At 45.7% G+C, this 23,984-nt stretch overlaps 1 protein-coding gene across 4 annotated transcripts in view; it reads left to right on the top strand.

Moving 5' to 3' along the window:
- TBC1D16 (TBC1 domain family member 16) overlaps positions 1-23,984 on the top strand; it is a 79,191-nt gene that overhangs the window by 39,076 nt on the left and 16,131 nt on the right. For all 4 annotated transcript variants that reach the window (XM_063456276.1, XM_063456272.1, XM_063456275.1 and 1 more), the window contains exons 2-7: positions 16,355-16,562; positions 16,756-17,224; positions 18,157-18,348; positions 19,046-19,193; positions 21,347-21,511; positions 23,285-23,433. In XM_063456276.1, the coding sequence (XP_063312346.1) occupies positions 16,391-16,562; positions 16,756-17,224; positions 18,157-18,348; positions 19,046-19,193; positions 21,347-21,511; positions 23,285-23,433 (1,295 nt within the window). In that variant the 5' untranslated portion in view covers positions 16,355-16,390. The remainder of the gene's footprint in view (positions 1-16,354; positions 16,563-16,755; positions 17,225-18,156; positions 18,349-19,045; positions 19,194-21,346; positions 21,512-23,284; positions 23,434-23,984) is intronic.

Below are 23,984 nucleotides of genomic sequence, written 5' to 3'. Positions count from 1 at the left end.
TTGGCAAGATTGTAGCAGGTAGTTGGAACGTACCTTGTTATATAAAAGGTTTGACCCAAACAGGCTCAACGTCATCTTTCCAACAATAAGTTCTATGTTTAAACATCTCCTCCTGCTTGAGCAGAGGTGTGCCTCCGTATCCTGAATTAATCAGTAAGGTCAATAATTAGCAAAGTGCTAATGAAGCTCAGATCCTAGATTCATTTTATTTGTCAACGTGCTAATGAAGCTCAGATTCTAGATTCATTTTATTTGTCAACGTGCTAATGAAGCTCAGATTCTAGATTCATTTTATTTGTCAACGTGCTAATGAAGCTCAGATCCTAGATTCATTTTATTTGTCGCCATTTGTACAATGCTGCTACAACAAATGCTGATATTTAATTCTAATAATCACTTTGTTGTAACAAAATTTCTGAATCTTTTTTTCTTTTTTCTTTTTTCTTTCTTCCACTTCACTACAAATCCCCAAGTCTGTACTTGGAAAAAAGCCTCATAAAAGTTTTGTAGAGTCTGCAGGGAATTCCAGAGGAAGGGAACAGGAAGTTTGAGCAGTAAATGGCACAAAGTGTTTTGAAAGTGACTCCATAATATTATTGTGTTTTTGTTTATTGACGTTTTAGCGTCTCCCTAAATAAACATGGTAGTTAGATGTGAACCCCTTGCCCTTGGAGCTGACACAGGTATCAGCGGTACTTCACTCATGAGGCAAATGGGAGGCTGAAACGTTGGTCGGGTGTTGCTGTATCTCTTGGGATCTAGACTGTGCTTGTGGGTGGCTCAGTCCTAGGTATTACGCAGCACGGTGTACTGTGAATGTGTGTTTAGTTATTATGCCGCACGGTGTACTGTGAATGTGTGTTTAGTTATTACCCAGCACGGTGTACTGTGAATGTGTGTTTCGTTATTATGCAGCACGGTGTACTGTGAATGTGTTTAGTTATTACCCAGCACGGTGTACTGTGAATGTGTGTTTAGTTATTACGCAACACGGAGTACTGTGAATGTGTTTAGTTATTACCCAGCACGGTGTACAGTGAATCTGTGTTTAGTTATTACCCAGCATGGTGTACTGTGAATGTGTTTAGTTATTACCCAGCACGGTGTACTGTGAATGTGTTTTAGTTATTACGCAGCACGGTGTACTGTGAATGTGTGTTTAGTTATTACGCCGCACGGTGTACTGTGAATGTGTTTAGTTATTACCCAGCACGGTGTACTGTGAATGTGTGTTTAGTTATTACGCAGCACGGTGTACTGTGAATGTGTTTAGTTATTACCCAGCACGGTGTACAGTGAATCTGTGTTTAGTTATTACCCAGCACGGTGTACTGTGAATGTGTGTTTAGTTATTACGCAGCATGGTGTACTGTGAATGTGTTTAGTTATTACCCAGCACGGTGTACTGTGAATGTGTTTTAGTTATTACCCAGCACGGTGTACAGTGAATGTGTGTTTAGTTATTACGCCGCACGGTGTACAGTGAATGTGTGTTTAGTTATTACCCAGCACGGTGTACAGTGAATGTGTGTTTAGTTATTACGCCGCACGGTGTACTGTGAATGTGTTTTAGTTATTACGCCGCACGGTGTACTGTGAATGTGTGTTTAGTTATTACCCAGCATGGTGTACAGTGAATGTGTGTTTAGTTATTACCCAGCACGGTGTACAGTGAATGTGTGTTTAGTTATTACGCCGCACGGTGTACTGTGAATGTGTTTTAGTTATTACGCCGCACGGTGTACAGTGAATGTGTGTTTAGTTATTACCCAGCACGGTGTACAGTGAATGTGTGTTTAGTTATTACGCCGCACGGTGTACTGTGAATGTGTTTTAGTTATTACCCAGCACGGTGTACAGTGAATGTGTGTTTAGTTATTACCCAGCATGGTGTACAGTGAATGTGTGTTTAGTTATTACCCAGCACGGTGTACAGTGAATGTGTGTTTAGCTATTACGCAGTGTCGGACATTCTGCTTTCCTTGAGCGAGTGCTGGTTTTTGTTTGGTTTCTTGTCACTAATAATTCGTCCTAGGAACTGCTGAGTGTTATTTTGTCCGAGGTTCAGGAAGGAAATAAATGGGCTAAATCTTGACGAAAGCTATTGTTTCCCTCGCACTGGCAGTGCTGACAGCCGTGATACGGTGATGGAAACGGCTTCCTGCGTGATTTCTTTCTCTATGGAGATATGAATGTGGAACAGGAAATGTTATAAGCAAGCGCCCACGAAATGCCCCCCTTCAGTCCTATGTAATCTCAGGGATTTATTTCAAACTGCAACATTCCCCGTGACACCCTGCGCTGTCTCCCCGTGACACCCAGTGCTACCTCCCCGTGACACCCTGCGCAGTCTCCCCGTGACACCCTGCGCTGTCTCCCCGTGACACCCTGCGCTGTCTCCCCGTGACACCCAGCGCTACCTCCCCGTGACACCCAGCGCTACCTCCCCGTGACACCCAGCGCTACCTCCCCGTGACACCCAGCGCTACCTCCCCGTGACACCCAGCGCTACCTCCCCGTGACACCCAGCGCTGTCTCCCCGTGACACCCTGCGCAGTCTCCCCGTGACACCCTGCACTGTCTCCCCGTGACACCCTGCGCTGTCTCCCCGTGACACCCAGCGCTACCTCCCCGTGACACCCTGCGCAGTCTCCCCGTGACACCCTGCACTGTCTCCCCGTGACACCCTGCGCTGTCTCCCCGTGACACCCTGCGCTGTCTCCCCGTGACACCCTGCGCTGTCTCCCCGTGACACCCTGCGCTGTCTCCCCGTGACACCCTGCGCTGTCTCCCCGTGACACCCTGCGCTGTCTCCCCGTGACACCCTGCGCTGTCTCCCCGTGACACCCAACGCTACCTCCCCGTGACACCCTGCGCTGTCTCCCCGTGACACCCTGCGCTGTCTCCCCGTGACACCCTGCGCTGCCTCCCCGTGACACCCTGCGCTGCCTCCCCGTGACACCCTGCGCTGCCTCCCCGTGACACCCTGCGCTACCTCCCCGTGACACCCTGCACTACCTCCCCATGATGGTCTGCACTTTGTCCTCGTGACACCCTGCGCTGCCTCCCCGTGACACCCTGCGCAGTCTCCCCGTGACACCCTGCGCTGTCTCCCCGTGACACCCTGCGCTACCTCCCCGTGACACCCTGCGCTGTCTCCCCGTGACACCCTGCGCTGTCTCCCCGTGACACCCTGCGCTGTCTCCCCGTGACACCCTGCGCTACCTCCCCGTGACACCCTGCGCTGCCTCCCCGTGACACCCTGCGCTGCCTCCCCGTGACACCCTGCGCTGCCTCCCCGTGACACCCTGCGCTGCCTCCCCGTGACACCCTGCGCTGCCTCCCCGTGACACCCTGCGCTGCCTCCCCGTGACACCCTGCGCTACCTCCCCGTGACACCCTGCACTACCTCCCCATGATGGTCTGCACTTTGTCCTCGTGACACCCTGCGCTGCCTCCCCGTGACACCCTGCGCAGTCTCCCCGTGACACCCTGCGCTGTCTCCCCGTGACACCCTGCGCTACCTCCCCGTGACACCCTGCGCTACCTCCCCGTGACACCCTGCGCTGTCTCCCCGTGACACCCTGCGCTGTCTCCCCGTGACACCCTGCGCTGTCTCCCCGTGACAATCTGTGCTGTCTCCCCGTGACACCCTGCGCTGTCTCCCCGTGACACCCTGCGCTGTCTCCCCGTGACACCCTGCGCTGTCTCCCCGTGACACCCTGCGCAGTCTCCCCGTGACACCCTGCGCAGTCTCCCCGTGACACCCTGCGCAGTCTCCCCGTGACACCCTGCGCAGTCTCCCCGTGACACCCTGCGCAGTCTCCCCGTGACACCCTGCGCAGTCTCCCCGTGACACCCTGCGCTGTCTCCCCGTGACACCCAGCGCTGCCTCCCCGTGACACCCTGCGCTGCCTCCCCGTGACACCCTGCGCTGCCTCCCCGTGACACCCTGCGCTGCCTCCCCGTGACACCCTGCACTACCTCCCCATGATGGTCTGCACTTTGTCCTCGTGACACCCTGCGCTGCCTCCCCGTGACACCCTGCGCTGCCTCCCCGTGACACCCTGCGCAGTCTCCCCGTGACACCCTGCGCTGTCTCCCCGTGACACCCTGCGCTACCTCCCCGTGACACCCTGCGCTACCTCCCCGTGACACCCTGCGCAGTCTCCCCGTGACACCCTGCGCAGTCTCCCCGTGACACCCTGCGCAGTCTCCCCGTGACACCCTGCGCAGTCTCCCCGTGACACCCTGCGCTGTCTCCCCGTGACACCCAGCGCTACCTCCCCGTGACACCCTGCGCTGTCTCCCCGTGACACCCAGCGCTACCTCCCCGTGACACCCTGCGCAGTCTCCCCGTGACACCCTGCGCAGTCTCCCCGTGACACCCTGCGCAGTCTCCCCGTGACACCCTGCGCTGCCTCCCCGTGACACCCTGCGCTGTCTCCCCGTGACACCCTGCGCTGTCTCCCCGTGACACCCTGCGCTGTCTCCCCGTGACACCCTGCGCTGTCTCCCCGTGACACCCTGCACTGTCTCCCCGTGACACCCTGCACTGTCTCCCCGTGACACCCTGCACTGTCTCCCCGTGACACCCTGCACTGTCTCCCCGTGACACCCTTCGCCGCCTCCCCGTGACACCCTTCGCCGCCTCCCCGTGACACCCTTCGCCGCCTCCCCGTGACACCCTTCGCCGCCTCCCCGTGACACCCTTCGCCGCCTCCCCGTGACACCCTTCGCCGCCTCCCCGTGACACCCTTCGCCGCCTCCCCGTGACACCCTTCGCCGCCTCCCCGTGACACCCTTCGCCGCCTCCCCGTGACACCCTTCGCCGCCTCCCCGTGACACCCTGCGCAGTCTCCCCGTGACACCCTGCGCAGTCTCCCCGTGACACCCTGCGCAGTCTCCCCGTGACACCCTGCGCAGTCTCCCCGTGACACCCTGCGCTGCCTCCCCGTGACACCCTGCGCTGTCTCCCCGTGACACCCTGCGCTGTCTCCCCGTGACACCCTGCGCTGTCTCCCCGTGACACCCTGCACTGTCTCCCCGTGACACCCTGCACTGTCTCCCCGTGACACCCTGCACTGTCTCCCCGTGACACCCTGCACTGTCTCCCCGTGACACCCTGCACTGTCTCCCCGTGACACCCTGCACTGTCTCCCCGTGACACCCTGCACTGTCTCCCCGTGACACCCTGCACTGTCTCCCCGTGACACCCTTCGCCGCCTCCCCGTGACACCCTTCGCCGCCTCCCCGTGACACCCTTCGCCGCCTCCCCGTGACACCCTTCGCCGCCTCCCCGTGACACCCTTCGCCGCCTCCCCGTGACACCCTTCGCCGCCTCCCCGTGACACCCTTCGCCGCCTCCCCGTGACACCCTTCGCCGCCTCCCCGTGACACCCTTCGCCGCCTCCCCGTGACACCCTTCGCCGCCTCCCCGTGACACCCTTCGCCGCCTCCCCGTGACACCCTTCGCCGCCTCCCCGTGACACCCTTCGCCGCCTCCCCGTGACACCCTGCGCTGCCTCCCCGTGACACCCTGCGCTGCCTCCCCGTGACACCCTGGGCTGCCTCCCCGTGACACCCTGCGCTGCCTCCCCGTGACACCCTGCACTGTCTCCCCGTGACGGTCTGCACTCTGTCCTCATGACACCCTGCGCTGTCTCCCTGTGATATTCTGTGCTGTCTCCTTGTGACACTCTGCCCGGTCTCCCCATGACGGTCTGCACTCTGTCCTCGTGACACTCTGCTCGGTCTCTCCAGGAGACTCTGTGCTGTCTCCTTGTGACACTCTGCTCGGTCTCCCCATGAGACTCTGTGCTGTCTCCTTGTGACACTCTGCTCGGTCTCCCCATGAGACTCTGTGCTGTCTCCTTGTGACCCTCTGCTCGGTTTCCCCATGAGACTCTGTGCTGTCTCCTTGTGACACTCTATTCTTGTCCGGGCAGTGCCAGCGAGGATATCGAGCTGGGTAGCAAGCTAATATCCAATACAATGGGTTATAGTACAATAGTGGCAATATTGTTGTGTAGTGTTTACACCTAGAGAGCCTACGGTTACCAAACCTGTGATTTGTAGACATTTCACTGTACATGATTAACGGTACAGTCTAGTAAGTGACTTTGGAGGAGAGGCACTGCTCCTGCAAAATGCGAATGTTTTCATTTTTCAATGCCCACCAACCTAGTGGCTGTCAATCAGACTGTCACTGGGGGCGCCTGACATAATTAGATTCTATAATTAATCTATTTGATGCCCGGAGTCAGCGTGCAGAGTATACTGACACTGTGTGCATATAATCAGAAACATCACATTAAAATTAAAAAAACGTAGGAACTGGAATCATAATATACACAGAAAATATAACCATTGGGAATAAAATGCAAAGTTCTAATAGTGAAGCAGTAAGTGTGATGCTTCCATTGGTTTCCATGGCGATTGCACCACATTTAAACTGTTATTGCACGGTAGCTACAGCTTCCAATAAACCTTCTCGTTTATCAAGCTATACCGATCGGGTTTCGTTTTTATTTATTTGCTATTACTCTTGGCTTCTAAATCCACCAGGACTATTCCCGAAACCAGGTATTAACAAGGAAATTGCCAATTGAATAAGCTCTGCTTATTTGCAACTCTTTGGTCAAATCCCGAAAGAAAATGCACTTTTTAGTTAATAAATGTGAATTCTTTTGCCAGAGGGTGAAACACTTGTGTCGTTTTTAAGCATTAGTTTTATATTTGTTTTCTGGGGGGAAAAATCATTTTGGAAAACTAAAATATACAAAGACCGAGTAAGCAAAAACTAAACCCAATGGAAATAATGCTTTCTTTAACATAAATCACCTCCAGGAGGCAGCTTTGCCCGCGTTCATTGTCCACTTTACTTTCTAAATCTACAGAAATTCAGTAAGGAGTTTTTATCCCCATAAATAAGTTTTACGTGAATCAGACACAGCCAGACAAAGGAAGAAGCTTTGCACAAAATTCCTGAGGAATTAGCAATGTGCAGCCGGACAGACTATCCTGTTAGGTACAGGAGACTAATTATATGGGATGGATGGATCAAATGCCGATTTAATCTTTAGAATAGTGCGAGTTTCGATATTTCTAGGGTCTCCGTAGTGTTGTCAGGTGTCCCCCGTGCACAATGATTAAGTCACCCCACTCTGCACACAGTGAACTCAAGCCCCGGCAATACTAGCCCGTGTTAGGGTTATTCTGCTCCCCTGATATTCAGCATTATTTCTGACCTTTTCACAGCTGCTCCCCTTTGTAGATCACTTGGCTTTGTTCCCCTGACTTCAGGCACCTGTTCTGTTATCACTTTTTTTTATTTTTGTGTGTGCCCCTGTTATCACCATGTTCAGGTGACTGTGCGCACTTGTTCAGGTGACTGTGCCAGCGTGTGCGCACTTTATTCCTAAACTAAATATTTTATGTCTGCAACAAGAGACCGCCTGGTCTTGGCATCGTATTAATGAAGCGGGCAACGAGGCTAATATCCCCCAGCTGGGGGCTCTCAGGCCCCCCACATGCCCATGTTACATTAGATTAGAATTTGATCTCAGCCATGTCCTAGCAGGACTCGAACAAACACTATGAAATCCTGCGAAGAATAACCAACATCATTTTTATTTAGAGTTTGAATGTATTATCTGAAGAATGTATTGAAAGGGGCTATTTTTTTCATTTTTAAACTGAAGTCGTAATTCTATTTTTTTTTTCTATCCGTTTTTATCTTACAATTTGGGTGCACAAAAATGCAGTTTGTTCACGTTCTGTAATAGTTCCTCAATCTTTCTTGTTTGAAGGGCAATGGTCACGTCTCTGGGATTCATCCCACCGAGTAAAACATTAAAAATCACCTATACCTTATATTAACATTATTTTCTTGTCAATGTATATTAAAGATTTAACAATTGACATTGCAATCCTGTTCAGTTCTGGCACAGCCAGGGCACACAATGCAAATGAGGAAGAGATACAGAAACATTGGGGAAGATTTATCAAACGGTTCTGTTCTTAAAAGTGCAGCGATAACCGTGGAAACCAATGAAAGCAGCAGAAACACTGGTGACCTCGCATCTTTTACATTTTTGCTCTAGTTTAGAACAGGACATGTTGCTAAATCTCCCCCAATCTTTGTTTGCCATGCTCTTGCGAAGCTAGCTGATGGCTACATGTAACGTCTAGAGTAATACAGAGGTCTACACGTGTAATATTATTGTTCAAACCCTATAAATGTGACTACTTACTTGTTAAATATAGGGATAAGTAAACAGAATAGTCACTCAGACCACTTCAGCTTAATGAAGTAGTCTGGGTGCCAGATCTAGCTAGGATTAACCCTTTCTTCTATAAACATAGCAGTTTCGAAACTGCTATGTTTATAATAGGGTTAATCCAGCCTCTAGTGGCTGTCTCATTGACAGCCGCTAGAGGCGCTTCCGCGCTTCTCACTGTGATTTTCACAGTGAGAAGACGCCAGCGTCCATAGGAAAGCATTGAGCATACTGGACTTTTTACTGGGACTTTCATTTGGCGGTATTGTTATTTTGTGTATATGCTGTGGTGCTTTGCTGCTTTTAATTTTGGCCATTATTGCAGTACCATACCACGCTGTATTTTATACATATATCTGCCTATTTTTGTCCTATATTATTAATATTTTAATATAATATTTTATCAATTAATAAACCCTTATTTACTCTTGAATTCGTGGAGTCTGGGTCTTCAACTGAAAATTATCGAAAGCCTTAATAGGCACCCGAGAGCGAAGTACATAGAGCCTAAGAGGCTCCATCCTTGTGAGTTCAATCCTCATATGATATAATTGTTTGTTTTTACCTATATGGAAAACACTATGTATGTCTCATTTGTTTTACAGATGTAACCACCATATCTATATCTGCAATAGGTGGTATATCCTTTTTACTCTGTATATTTTTCTAAGTGGGTGTGAATTATTTTAATTGTTTCACTTTACCTTTAGGTGTTAAGGGATTACACCTTTCTGTCACACTTACTTTTATTATCTATTTTAAGTTGGAAGCGCCTACACAACTATACACCTTGTGTATATTTTGTATCCTATGGAAGGGCTGAATGCGTATGAGCATTCAGCCAATGATGACAAGGAGGAGGAGAGTCCCCTGCCCGGTGCTGGTAAAAGAGGTAAATTTAACCCTTTCCTCCCCCTAGAGCCCGGCGGGAGGGGGGCCCTGAGGGTGGGGGCACCCTCAGGGCACTATAGTGCCAGGAAAACAAGTATGTTTTCCTGGCACTATAGTGGTCCTTTAAAGAGTTACTTTTGGTTTCTTGCCTTTATTACTACTTCAAAGTGTCAGACATAATTCTTTTTTAAGTGGATTGAATTCTTTATTTGCCCACAGTAGGAACAGTCAGGGCCTCCGTGTTGACAAACGCCTGGGACAGTGTTTAATAAGTGGGGTGGGCACCTTGACTCCTTGGCACGTATCCTAATGTGACAAACACATCCTGCACCAATGCAAATATCCGTTCTTACTCAGTAATTACCTGCTCAGGGTAGCGACTGCCTGGAGCAAGACCATGAAGTGAATTTAAATCTAGGCTGTTAAAGTGAAACTGTAAAACTTGTTTTTTGGCTCCCAGACACCATGTGCAGGGAGACAGAGACCGGGTTACACCATAACCTTATAGCTGCAGTTATAATACACTGTATGCAGGGAGACAGGGGACCTCCTTACACCATAACCTTATAGCTGCAGTTATAATACACTGTATGCAGGGAGACAGGGGAACTCCTTACACCATAACCTTATAGCTGCAGTTATAATTCATTGTGTGCGGGGAGACAGGGGACCTCCTTACACCATAACCTTATAGCTGCAGTTATAATTCATTGTGTGCGGGGAGACAGGGGACCTCCTTACACCATAACCTTATAGCTGCAGTTATAATACACTGTGTGGGGAGACAGGGGACCTCCTTACACCATAACCTTATAGCTGCAGTTATAACACACTGTGTGCGGGGAGACAGGGGCCTCCTTACACCATAACCTTATAGCTGCAGCTATAATACACAGTGTGCTGGGAGACAGGGAACCTCCTTACACCATAACCTTATAGCTGCAGTTATAATTCATTGTGTGTGGGGAGACAGGGGACCTCCTTACACCATAACCTTATAGCTGCAGTTATAATACACTGTGTGCAGGGAGACAGGGAATCTCCTTACACTATAACCTTATAGCTGCAGTTATAATACACTGTGTGCGGGGAGACAGGGGACCTCCTTACACCATAACCTTATAGCTACAGTTATAATACACTGTGTGCAGGGAGACAGGGACCTCCTTACACCATAACCTTATAGCTGCAGTTATAATACACTGTGTGCGGGGAGACAGGGGATCTCCTTACACCATAACCTTATAGTTGCAGTTATAATACACTGTGTGCAGGAAGACAGGGAGCCTCCTTACACCATGAAATGAGTATTGGTGGTTGTTATGCTTTGAGTTTCCCCTGTCTACGTTGGTATTAATGAACATGACATTATCAGCTTGCAGTGGGCGGTTTTCCAAACATCTGTTGCCTCAATGACATTTCCTTGAAACTGACCCTCATAACTCTGATAAACATTAAACCTTAATCTGCAAAAAAAAAAGGTTTCAAATGTCTGCTATTAACTGTATATCGGGAACGCTCTACATGCTGCAACTCTTCATTGTGATAACTGTTTGAGGGATTGTTTACTTAGAATTATAGCTAATATTTCTAAATAATGCCGTAACAAATTGCCCCAAATGAGTTACCTTGTAAAGTGTCCCTCGGTGCACTGTTTAGTGGGTGTGTTTGCTGCAGTAAGACCCTCTCCTACGCCAGACGCTTCAATCATCTCATTATAGTGGCTGAACTTTGTTCCTGTCTGGGGTTTTGTTTTTGAGGTATGTAGGTTATCCCCAAAGAGCAGTTCCATTAGTCACATAGAATGATTGGAACTGCTCCGTAAACGGAGTGACCTGCACTGTCCTCAGCTCGACTCTCTCACCAGAGATGTGCTTTATTTGCATATATTTTGGATTTCTGTCAACCCATGACCATTGTCTCTCAGCTGGAATGGAATAATACTCCTTGCTCCCCCTGATATTATGACGGGCATTTACTGCAAAGATGAACCACCAGTGAAATATGGCCATGCGCGATTCACCATTCAATTAAAATCAAAACGCGCAGTGTTATAAAATTTATGAAATCAGTATTCAGGAGTTTAAAATACATTAACCAACCTCTTATAAGTCGGTACATCTCCAATAATTGTTCTCGTAGTATTACCCATATCTACGCTGACTGTAAAGTAAAAATGAAAAGCAAAATTGCAATGATATATCAGTGAACAAAGTGCGGCTGTTTTTTTAAAAAAAAAATCTTTATTTTTGAGTGCATGCATAGACATAACCGCTTACTCCGCCACAATAGTGTTCGTAAGCATAAACATATCACAGTGGTTTTACATTTATGGCAGTTAAGCAGCGCATTGTTTTTTACGTTTGTACTGGCACATTTTTATGTTAAGATCGCTTTCTAATAAGATGATGTTCAGCATTTTTTAGTTATATAGCTAGATGAGTTATGCAGGCAGGATATATATATAATAAGGTTAATTAAACAATGGAATACGGTACACGACGTTTAGGCATATACTCATGAAAACAAAACAGCTTGTCTACAGACGCTTACTCAAGTTAAGGTTATGCCACCAGGCAGATTATGGCATATTAGGTTATGATCTGCGCTAATCAGGGCGTTAAGACCTTTATATACTGTAGCCTCAGTTATAGTACCAGTAGTAGGCATGTCCGTTTAATGGTACCCACAGCCTGGGTTCCTGTTAGGACGGCTGTAAGCAAAATGTCCAGCAACTCCCGCTGCAATTGCCGTCTGCCATAAGGAGCTGGGGTACCCGTCGCTGTGGCAGCAGGAATGTTGTCGGTCAGTGTCTTCTTCTTCAGCACATAGAGAGTCCTCATAGGGCACCACTAAGTGCCTTACGTTTCTGGAGCCCACTGCAGATCAACATGTCGGCGGTTGTGAGTGCGGGCATGCCGCTTTGCGGGTGCAGGAACCAGGTGTGGGCAACTCTGTAGTGGGGTATTCGTTTGGGGGCGACCTTCCCGGCACTGTTAAGATGTTGGTTCGCGGATTGGATTGTAAGGAGCTCCGGTGAGGTATGCTCAGTGTAAGTCCGTGCTGGGTCCGCCGCTGGTGATTAAGTCTGCTCACGGCCTGAGTAGCCAGCAGAACCGCAGGTCTCCGTCGCTGCCCCATCGTGGTTACTTTGAAGTGCTTTGGGAGGTTACAGCTCAGGCCTTGTGTCATATAAGTTCCCTCACAGCGCGCCTTCTTCATTGCAGTCGGCCATGTTGTAAGGGCCGCATGGTGGCTGTTGGCGGTGATTTGCCTGGGAGCACTGCCAAGATGTTGCCTGCCCGGTGGGGGCCGGGATAACCTCCGCCGGCCCAGAGGGGGGGTAAGCGGGGCCGGGGACCCTGGTTAAGTAGTGGGTCTCAGTAGTTGCTGGGGCGGGAAGCGAGGCAGCGGCCGTCCGCCCCACTCTCCTCCCGGGTAGGCCTCAGTCTCCCCAGCCTCGGAGCAGCTCTCCAGGACCCGGTCCACCCGATATCAGGTGTTCCAGCTACACCGGGCCACTCCAGGGCCAGGTATCTTGCCCCTCCAGGGGGTCCTAAGCCGATTATGATGGGTTTTAACCCGATATTTGTCAAGTTCCCCAGGAGCTGCAGTGACTTGCAGCCTGCTGGCATGGCCGCCCGGCCCCGCCCCCCAGTGCAGCTGTTTTAAAAGCTCTTGCTAAAACTTGGTTGGTTTGCAAGTCGTTAGTAATAATTGACATAGCAATAGTTATCTCCATCTGGATTTTTTTTGCATATATGATAAAATATATGCTGAAGTACCCCAAGAAAAGTATTTTTAAAAATCCCATAATTAATTTTTTATTTTTTACTGATCAGTAGCGGTATAAATTTACAATTTATTATACATATTTTAAGTTTTTTTTTTATATACATTTTTTTTTAAATATATTTTTTCGAATAACCTTTTGAGATTTTCTTAGTTAAGGCACTAGATATAACTTATTCTTGTTTGTTTTTATGATAAACAATAAAGATTATTGAGGTAGAGACAAAAAAAACACCTTATTAAGCAAAAACTATCCTTATCAATATGGCTCTGAAGTATTGTGTAGCACTTTACAATAAGAAGAACGGCAGATAATTTACGAATCTGACAGACCCAAGAGGCACACCAACCCAGCACAGATATTTACTGAAATACCTGTGTTACTTTAACATCCTAAATATTCGGAAGAATACCGATTTTTGTTCCAAGATTAAATCTCTACTCCCTTTCGAACATAAGTCAAGAGTAATTCTGGAGCAAAGTTCTAAAACTGGGGCAATTACCATGGAAACCAATGGAATTTAGAGCTTTGCCCAGGGTAACAGTTTATACACGGTTCCATGTGTCTTAATGGGAGCCAGTGGCTGTCGAGATTTAAGTGTGTATCGAGCGAACGGGTGGAGGGGCTTCACCAACTCAGCCAATTGAAGTACTTGATGGCGCGGCTGCTGTTGGCTCCTTGCCTGGAATGCCCCCAGACACAGTAAATTGTTTTGTGTCACATGGCGTAGGACGGTTCTTGAAAGGCAATATACCATGACTTATTTTTAATAAATTCATAATTCCTCTAGAATGTAAGCTCATGAAGCAGGGCCCTCCACCCCTCTGTTCCTGTACGTCGCGTTGTCTGGTTACAATTACATGTATGTTAGTCCACCCATTGTACAGCGCTACGGAATTTGATGGCGCTATATAAATAATGTAATAATTCTTTAAGTAGTTATTTTTTTGCCCCGGCTGATGCGCAGTGACTTTGATGGTTATGGTGTAAGCAGGTCCTCTGTTTGACTGCGCTGTCAAGTCATTGCCTTTTCCCGAGTATTTAAATACTCACAACACCAAAACACGACAGAAGGTTAGGAACCTGCATCCCTGCTTTAATTAACAGCCACTCACATCACTGTCAGCCAGAGATTGAGTGGAGTTTAGACTAGCCAGAGCTACGGGAGCCCCCCTGCTCTCAAACTCTTCTGCAAGAATATCGTATTTTTATTTAAATAGCGCCAACATATACTGCAGCCTTTTACAATTTATAACAGTAAGGTGGGACAGTGGTAGCACAGTTAGTGTTTTGATGTATGTAAAGATTTCCAATAGAAATCCATCTCTGCGTGCCAGAGGCCGCAGATTAGAAAAGGGATCGAATTATCATGTAGTTATTTTATGTACCGTATATAATCTACAGATTGTGTATAGAAAATGTGGCGTGTTTTGTGGAAGCACAGGGCATCCTGTATCAAGCAATATCTTATATGTTACAAATTAAAGAATAAAAATGTGTACATGTGCCCCATATGGTGATCGTGCGGCCCATTTAGATACCGTTACACAGAACGCACAGGTGTTAAAGTAAAACAGATCATGCTTAGAGATTTTTTACATTTCTTCATACATGACCCCGGTAATATGTACGGTAAATCATGTGATGAGCTGTGAATCTCCCAGGATATATATTTTTATTTTTATTTTTTCCTTCTCGCAGTCTGATCTGTGTCCATCATCCCGCCAGGACATGGTGCGCTGCGTGCTCTAAGGTCACCTTGCTCTGTGCACCAGAAGAATACAGAGGAATAAGGCAAGGTCCTCCCAATCAGATCTGCAGGGAGGTCATTATCAGACCGATTTCTTTCATGCGGATGTTCTGGGGGTTCATAAACCTACTTTCCTGTAATAAATAAAATATGCGCAGGGTACTTGTAGTCGCTAAACTTGCCACCTTGTCTCTGTGCAAACTGCAATTTCTATTCCAGGCAGCTGACTGGCTTCAAATCTGGGAAATATATACTTCCTAGATTGTAAGCACTTTGAGCAAGGCCTTCTTTGCCTCTTGTATCCCCACTGTTTGTTGTTAAGCGTGAATGTTAGCACTATATAATATTCATTTATATATATATATTTTATATAAGATTCTGCACATGGATGCTGTGGATTTTATTTTTTTGTTAGACCAAAATAGCTGAACAGAAGTTTAACTCATGTTTTCAAATTTGACTATTTTGCACTGAAATTCAATATTCCCAGCAGTTCACAATTTATTGAATAACCCCTGTTGTCAGGGTTAAATAGTGTGTACAGAGAATTGGCAATCAAGCACAATGTATTTATCACATGGGGCTCGGAGCTGGGTGCTTAGAGTGGAAAAATATGAAGGAAAAATACAAAGGGGGTTTTTCACAAAGGTTTGGAACGGGAACTGGTCATTTTTGAAACCCATTTGGAGGCTGTCATTGGGGAGCAAGGTGTGCGACCGCGAGACCCCATCAAAGTGCAATAAATGTCCCCTAGCCGTATGTTATCGGAGTTCTAAGGGTGAAAGGTGACCTGGAAAAAAAGCAGACGATTAGAGAATGCAAGAGTAAAAATTATACACTAATGAACAAGTCAATTTCCATTTAAACAATATTAACGGAGTGAAGCAAAAGAAGTGTCGAAGCCATTAAATAACAACTTAACAAGGAACACCTATTAGAATGGGAAAGAATAAAAGTTTACATTTAATTAAAAAACAATAATAAGGAAAGAAAGTGGATGTTTGCGAGACAGTGTGTCCCAGTGTCCCCAATGTACCATCAAGACAAACACTGAATTAAATGAATTAAGGTAAAGGATCGGGTATAGTGTAGGCAGTAGTTTAAAATGTGCGTTTTAAGGCATTAAATAGCAGCTAACCTAGTATGCCTCCCTCCCCATTTACCGGCAATCCATGCCACTCCTGGATTTATTGTTTGTTAATATCTGGACTGACTTAGTCCAATTCTTGTTTCTAGTTGGTTTTGTTTAGAAATATATCTTGTATAATGTACATCGTACTAGGCTAATCCCAGATTTGCAATAATGCTCTTTGTGCTTGCGGTTCACTGTATACTGTGTTCTACGTAATAAAATAATTAGCAAGAAAGGGGCAACTCGTTAGAACTTTAAAGACACAAACTCTGTGCGCCATGAATCGCGGGTCTCTCAGTGGAGATATTGGCAGCTTTGTTTCCAAAAAAATATGAAAATGTTATAAAGTGATTTGTGTTTTATGCTACTACTACCTTTAACAGTCTCTCTAAATGGATTTTCTATATATTGCCTGTTTTACACCTCTTTATAAAAATATACACAAAGCTCCATAGATTTAGCTCCGTCCTATTTTGATGTTTTGTCTTTCCCTTCTCTTGACGCAGGGGAGTTGAAGCTCAGCAGATGATGGAACTGGTGCCATGTCTTTGGGTCGGCTCCTTCGTCGTGCGTCCTCCAAAGCTTCCGACCTCCTGACACTAAACTCTGGAGGAGGAACGCAGTCGGTCCTGGATGGGGAAATTATATTCTCTAAAAATAATGTGTGTGTGCACCCGCCGGAACTGCTGCAGGATGTGGGATCCCATCACCCAGGTAATCTTGGATCTCATTAGATATCCAATTTTATAAATGCCAATTTGTTTTTGTCTCTACTGAAGTGGACAACCAAAGTAGTCTTTAACCTGTCTTTCCAGTGCACCCATTTATTTTTGAAGGGTTGGCTACAAAATCAAATAGAATGTTGAGACTTGCATGTGATAAATGGATAATTCTCTTTTTCCTGTAGGTTACATGTGTGTTTATATGGAGAAGGATGAGTCTTTGGGTTCCACTTTGATCCTTGCTTGGGTTCCAAACTCCCGTATCCAACGTCAGGATGAAGAGGCGCTGCGTTACATCACACCGGAAAGTTCTCCTGTCCGCAAAGCACCACGCAAGAGAAATAGACACCTGCCCGGGGCAGTCGCCTCCACACCTAATAAACCAGCGGTTACGTCTAAAGAATGTCCAGGGGAGAACATCGGAACAAGGGAAGCCCACTCCTCTGCAGAGCAGAATCCCTCCGAGTGCTCTGTGGAGGAAATTGGGGAGCAGTTGGAGGACGAGAAGTCTTTGGACTTATCTTCTGATGAAGTGAGCAAGGACAGTACTTTAGACTCTGATTCGGATCCCTTCTCCTCGCCCTTCTGCCTATCTCCAATAAGTGAGGCTTTGGGCGAGAGCAGCGGGTCTGTGTTCTTGGAAAATGAAAGCCGGTGAGTATTTCTCTCTATTTCATATAAACTCAATATATACCTCGGCATTGTTCATCTTCATAATTTGAATAATCACTTGTGAGAAACGCAGCTGTTGGTCCGCCAGTCTGGCCGTTTCCAATGCTTTTAAATGGACTTCTGCAAATATGTCGGCAAAAGAATTGTGAAAAATATATTCTGTCGAAATGGTGATTTACAAAAAAAAATCAAAGTAAAATTACATTGGAAAAGTGCAAGCAACTTGCTATTAATTATCATAAAATAGGATGTATCATTCAATTCATTAAGAAATGGGAGTTAAATGAGCAGAGACGTGTGTGTATTTTAATTTCATTGTGTTGAGAAAATGGGGGTAATCTGCTGACTGTATTAATAGTTAGCTACCACAGGAGGGAGCTGTTGTATACACAAATTCATGCCAGAACTCCAATTGATTTTTACCAACTGACTTGACACTGGGACTGTTTTTTTATTATTATATATTTATTTATTTTTAAAGCAGATCTGTGTAATTATTGAAGGTCCTAAATAAAGTGCTTTTTACTGTATTTATCAGTGAATGCACTGTAACAATGGGTTGGAAGTATACAAATATTGACCATATTCAGAACTTTTTTTTTTAGGCTGATTTTATAGAAAAACATACAGGAGATTGTAGAGTTTACCGTGCCCTTAGTAGATTTGGGTTAGAATCACCTAGATATTTATCAAACCTCCAAAACACCACCGGATTGGACGTTGCTCTTAGTCTGTGTATGCCTGCCTTCTTTATATATAAGACGTTACATCATTTACAAGAATCAGTACACAAATAGTGATTGAGAAAATGCTGAGAATCTGCTTTTAATAAAACACAGAGTGCATGGGCTGTAATTACAATGTTTACATGCCAGGACTAAGAGGGATCTTTGTTTTGTGTCCCGTTTGGCCAGGGATTACGCAGATAGTCCCACGACTGGTTACACGTCTTCCAGTCTAAATGCCAACTCCCAGTTCAGGGATATGAACGGGCAAGGAAGTGCAGCGAGGTGGGAAGAGCAGCAGAAGCTTTTGGCGTTGGAACAGACGTGCGGCGTGTTCCGTGTGGATCTGGGTCAAATGCGTTCCCTACGCTTCTTCTTCAGGTACGGACAAACCATAGTGTGATGGTCATGACAAGGCTGAAGCTCTCCAACCATGGCGAATATATTGTCTGCTACCTCAATTAATCGCTCGGATATCTTTGTGCTAACCCACTTTAATACTTACTTTATTATGCAAAATATATCTCCTGCCACATATGATGCCTTGTTCTCTCATTAAGGCATATGTTTCTTTATTCTTAATTTGACCATAGAAAAAATAAATCATGAATTCATAGGTTTGTCATTAGTGATGTCCCGAACAGTTCGCCGGGAACCGTTCGCCGGCGAACATATCGTGTTCGCGGTCGCGAACATAGCGTGTTCGGTCTGCCCCCTATTCGTCATGGAGGTGGGAGAGTCTGGGAGGGAGGGTCTGCTGCTGATTGGCTGGAATATGTCTGCTGACTGTGAGGTACAGGGTCAAAGGTTACTCAATGATGACGAATAGGGGGTGGACCAAACATCGCGCGTGTTCGCGACTGCGAACACGCTATGTTCGCTGGCGAACGGTTCCCGGCGAACTGTTTGGGACATCACTATTTGTCATAATTAGACTTTCTATGAACATTTTTTTATTTTATTATTATTTAACTATTTTCATTTGGTTAACTTTTTTTATGTATTTTTCAACACCTTTTGTATTGCTGTTGCCTTATCTGTAACGATGACCGGATAAAACCTTTTGTTTTTTTGGCAGTGACGATGCCGGCACCAGTGGACAGTTGGTGGTAGCCAGCAGAGAGAGTCAATATAAAGTCTTCCATTTCCACCACGGTGGCTTGGGGAAGCTCTCGGAGGTGTTCCAGAAGTGGAAGTACTGCCGAGAGACACAACTCAAGGAGCAGGTGAGAGAGATTCGACTTTTGGAGAGTGTCCTAATGGGGTGAGTGGACAGGGGTTTTTGGATAAGTGAAACAATTGAGGACATTTGGAAAATTAGAGGGAGAAAGGGATAGAGGCCGACGGGAGGATGAGAGCAAGGAGAAGAAGTAGATGAAGGTTGGTCAATGATGGCCGTGCTTGATTCTACATTTACTATTTATCATAAATCCCACGTGTGTTGCCAGCTTTAAAGGAACACGCCAATGGATTTTTTTTTTATTAATGTTTTTAGTAGATATACCACTAATAAAAACATGCATGCATTTTATTATACTTTTGTTTTTTGGGGGGTGTATACCTATAAACACATTGCAAAAGTTGCAGATCTTTTGTCTGCTGTCTTTGCAAGCCCTTACCTTTAAACACCGCCCAGAATTTCTGTTGCTGTCCAATCACTGACTTCCCAATGAGATGTCTTTACAAGGCAGGTGCTTTCAGCAATTGCTGTCGCTTGGGTTGAGCTCCACTTAGCTAACCAAACCAGGAAGTAACAGGACCTGTTGTCTGATTGACAGCCGGGGGGGTATAACCACGTTAATTTATAAAATTGGCAATTTCTATTGAAATCTATTTTTTTGGTAAAATGGCAGGTGAAAGAGGACGCACTCTTCACAAATAAAACAACTCTAAGCTAAACTGTTCTGAGTCCTAGTCCACAGTTAATTATATTATTTCTGGTGTCCGTTGTATGTGATAAAGGCTGTAGAAGGAATTAAAGAACTTTGGCACAGATTGATCTGTAATGTCTGCTGACAAACCAAGAATATTTTAGACGTTTGTTATTGTATCACTTGTTTTGTATGTTTTTTTTTTTTTTTTTTAGCCACCCTCCACCACTAATTGTTATAGAGCTTTGTCCCTCAACATAAAAAGTTGCGTGGCCGTGAAAAGTCAATTGGAGGAAGGAGGGAAGTGTGGATACTGTTAATGAGAAGCTGCATCTCGTTTAGGAATTGAAGCGTGCTCACACACTGTGACATTTGACAGCCTCTTGCGAGTCTCAGTCAGAATAGCAGCGTTCGGTCCCTGCTCCTCAGGGGGGTGATGATGGCAGTGAATGACTTGCCTGAAGCACACACAGCCTGGTGGCTGCCACGTAATGCATCCTGTCTGCTCTCCCTTTAACATGGCCCATTAGCCGTACACAGCCACGTAAGATCTAATCCCGTGTGTGCCAGCCTGAGGGCAGGGCACGGCTTCTGGGTGAGCGAGGAGTCTGCTGCGCCAACAAATAAGGAAGGGTTAATTAACTGTAATTAACGAGAATAATGTCCTTTATCCCAGGGGAAGATTGGATGTGCAGACAAATTGACTTTAGTGATTCAGTTCCCACAGGGACAGATTGACATGCTGCATTATACATTGAGACTGAGTATGACCTGTTTTATGGTTCGAGAAAACATCATATTATAATAATAATAATAATAATAATATTAATACAAGGAGCAGACTGGGACAGCTGATTAATAAACACTCCAATCTTTAAATAAACAATTTCCCTGTATTATATCATGAACAATATATAGATAACATGGAACATGATTAGACCTCTGTAATTAAATGGCACGATGTGCTCTTAGTAGTGTGTATGTTGTATATCAATTAATTGAATTTGGAAATAAATATATTTTTCTAAATATAAAAAACAAAAAAGCAAAGTGGTAATTATCCAGACTCACAGCAAATAAATTCCAGTGAGATATCAAATTAGCTAAATTTACACAGATAGTTCCGCTGGGTTTCACAGTTACTGTCTGGAAGATGTGTCCAATCTTGTCCAGAACCATCCTTTGTACCACAAAGAACCTGCCCACTCCCACATTTGCCCCTCAATCCCAATCTACTCACATTGTCGTCAGATCACGTACGGACCAGTCCATCCACTAGGACTATCATCAACGACAAATAAAGACTTCTAAAGGAAATGTGTGTTGCCTCAGTCCAGGGATGGCTCGGCTTGGCACTGCAGAACTTTGTAAGTCTGGCTGAGCATTACACCTGCAATGTCAAGGTTGATCATCACTGGATTAATGGGACACTCTTTTGTTTTTTTTTTATGGTAAATTGCAAATGTAAAATGTATTTTTCTTACTCTCCCTTTCCGTTCCTCATTCAGGTGACAGAGGAGAAGACCTGTCTTCATTTCTCCATCCAGAGGCCCAATCTTCCTTCTTCTGAATCTCACCCAGAGGAGGGTATCTACCGACGTCTGGATGTCACCAGCTGGCTGCAGCACTTCAACGAGGCCGGGCAGGTGGAGGAGGAATACAAACTTCGCAAGGTAAGGCTGGTCAGTCTGTGGTGTAGGACATACCTCGTGAGGGTTTTAGGGTCAGTTCCCAAGTGACTGGTATTGACCTTCTGGGGTAGTGAGGAGTTTCCAATAATAAGTTTTATCAACTAGCACTACAAGCACGACTCTTTACTCTGTGTGTGCAAAGTGATGCCAGTCCCAAAGTCCTGTTTAGGATTATCTAGAACAGGGGTGGACAATATTCGGATGTTATACTATACCTCCCTTGATGCTTTGCCAGCATTTGACTGTAAGAGCCTCATGGGAGATGTAGTCTTTAACATCTGAAGTGCCAAAGGTTGCCTACCACTGTTCTATATGGCCCAGCAAACTGCTGTTCTGGAAATGCACCCTAAGTGTCTGTACTGATTCACACCGTATTTTCTTTAACTGCCGGTGCAGACATGGGAAGAGCTGCTGTTTTAAGTTTTCTGGTTTCGAATGATATAATATCATCACATGACCTGCTTTTCTCCAAACCACAATCAAGGCGGTTTGATGCTCTCTGAGTATTGCTCGTAGTACCGATACCCTGAGAATACTTAGCCTCTATTAACCCCAAATTCACTGCTACCCTGGTATACTCCCACATTCACAAACACAAATATCCAATAAAGCCGTGTGATACTCGCATACACTAATATATAATCGGATCATCACTAGTACACTCACATTCGAAGATGCACAATGTAGCAATCCGCCACAGACACACTTGCTACACTGACATTCATATGCACTTGTTTCATTCGTTCTAAGATATTTTCAGTCTTTGTTACTCAGACCTACTAATGTATGTGTAGACAGGGCTACTGCTCAAATTATACCTTCACATACCGACAGCGACACGGATTACCACAAATATGCACACAGTCACTGTGGTACACCACACATGCGCACTCCCCTATACTTTATAGGCTTGTTGGGAGAGATATTTGCTGGCCAGCACTTGTACACTCAGACTTCTGGTTACACGCACTGGAGTCACGATATGTTAAAAGAAATAAACAGAATTTAAACAGAAATAAACAGAATTTCAAACCAGGAAGAGATTACTTTAAATGCTCACTGTCGCACACACAGATACTTAATCCTATGGAAAATGAACTGATTGTTAGCTCTTCAGATTAGATTTCTGAAGTGCTTTGATGCCTATAAAGCTTCAGACCCTTACTTGGAAAGCCAAGGTGCTCACAGGACGCAAGGAAACCATGTTTGTGAATGAAATGTGAACTAGTGGCTCATTCAGTGCATCATGGGAAATGTAGTCATCAGGCATCTGAAATCGTAAGCCGCCAGTTCAAGTCTACATTGCATCTCCCTCTATATGGCCCCTGAGTGATGTCATACAACTTGCAGCCAATAGGAATCCCCAGATCACAGACCTATTCACAGATAGCCAGAATTAGCAGAATAGGGGAACCTGTTCTAATTTGGTGATGTCCAAACGCAATCTGGCACAATGGATAGCTATCCCAGAGGCAGGATTGATAATCAGATTTGAAAAGAACTACAATTCTTGCTGTTTTGTTTCTTTTTTCGACTATTCGTATCCATCTATTACAGGGGTGTCAAAACAGAAGACCCCCTCCTTCTAACTCTTGTAGAAATAGAACTACTATGACTCTTGGCCAATCCTTGGCATTGGAATTATAGCTGGGTGTCTACCATATGGTGGTCCCTGACCTAGTAGGATTCTTGTCAATGGGCCTGTTTGTCTATTCCTTGTAACACTGACCTGTTCTGCCTCTGTTCATTTCACAGGCCATATTCTTTGGAGGCATCGATCCATCACTGCGGGGTGAGGTGTGGCCCTTCCTCTTGGGGTACTACAACTGGGAGACCACGTCAGAGGAGAGGGAAGCACTGCGGGTACATCGGAGGGAGGAATACGCTCAAATCCAGAAAAAGAGGTGACTAATAGGATCTTAGTGTTCCCAAGATACGGGTCCTCTTTAGATGGACTAGAATAGGGGTCGCCAATCTGTGCTTCCCTTGGAATTCACTTTGAATTTACGACAAGTCTCACTTTAGTTAAAGGAACACTATAGGCACCTAAATTACTTTAGCTAAATAAAGCAGTTTTAGTGTATAGATCATTCCCCTGCAATTTCACTGCTCAATTCACTGTCATTTAGGAGTTAAATCACTTTGTTTTTGTTTATGCAGCCCTAGCCACACCTCCCCTGGCTATGATTCACAGAGCCTGCATGAAAAAAAAAACTGGTTTCTCTTTCAAACATGTAATTTACCTTAAATAATTGGATCTCAATCTCTAAATTGAACTTTAATCACATACAGCAGGGTCTAGCAAGCTATTAACATAGCAGGGGATAAGAAAATCTTAATTAAACAGAACTTGCAATAGGGCTCTCTTTACAGGAAGTGTTTATGGAAGGCTGTGCAAGTCACATTCAGGGAGGTGTGACTAGGGTTCATAAACAAAGGGATTTAACTCCTAAAT

The sequence above is a fragment of the Pelobates fuscus genome, chromosome 5 (assembly GCF_036172605.1).
Source record: "Pelobates fuscus isolate aPelFus1 chromosome 5, aPelFus1.pri, whole genome shotgun sequence".
NCBI lineage: Eukaryota > Metazoa > Chordata > Amphibia > Anura > Pelobatidae > Pelobates > Pelobates fuscus.
Note: the sequence above shows the minus strand (reverse complement) of the source record. Positions and strands in the feature narration are given on the sequence as shown.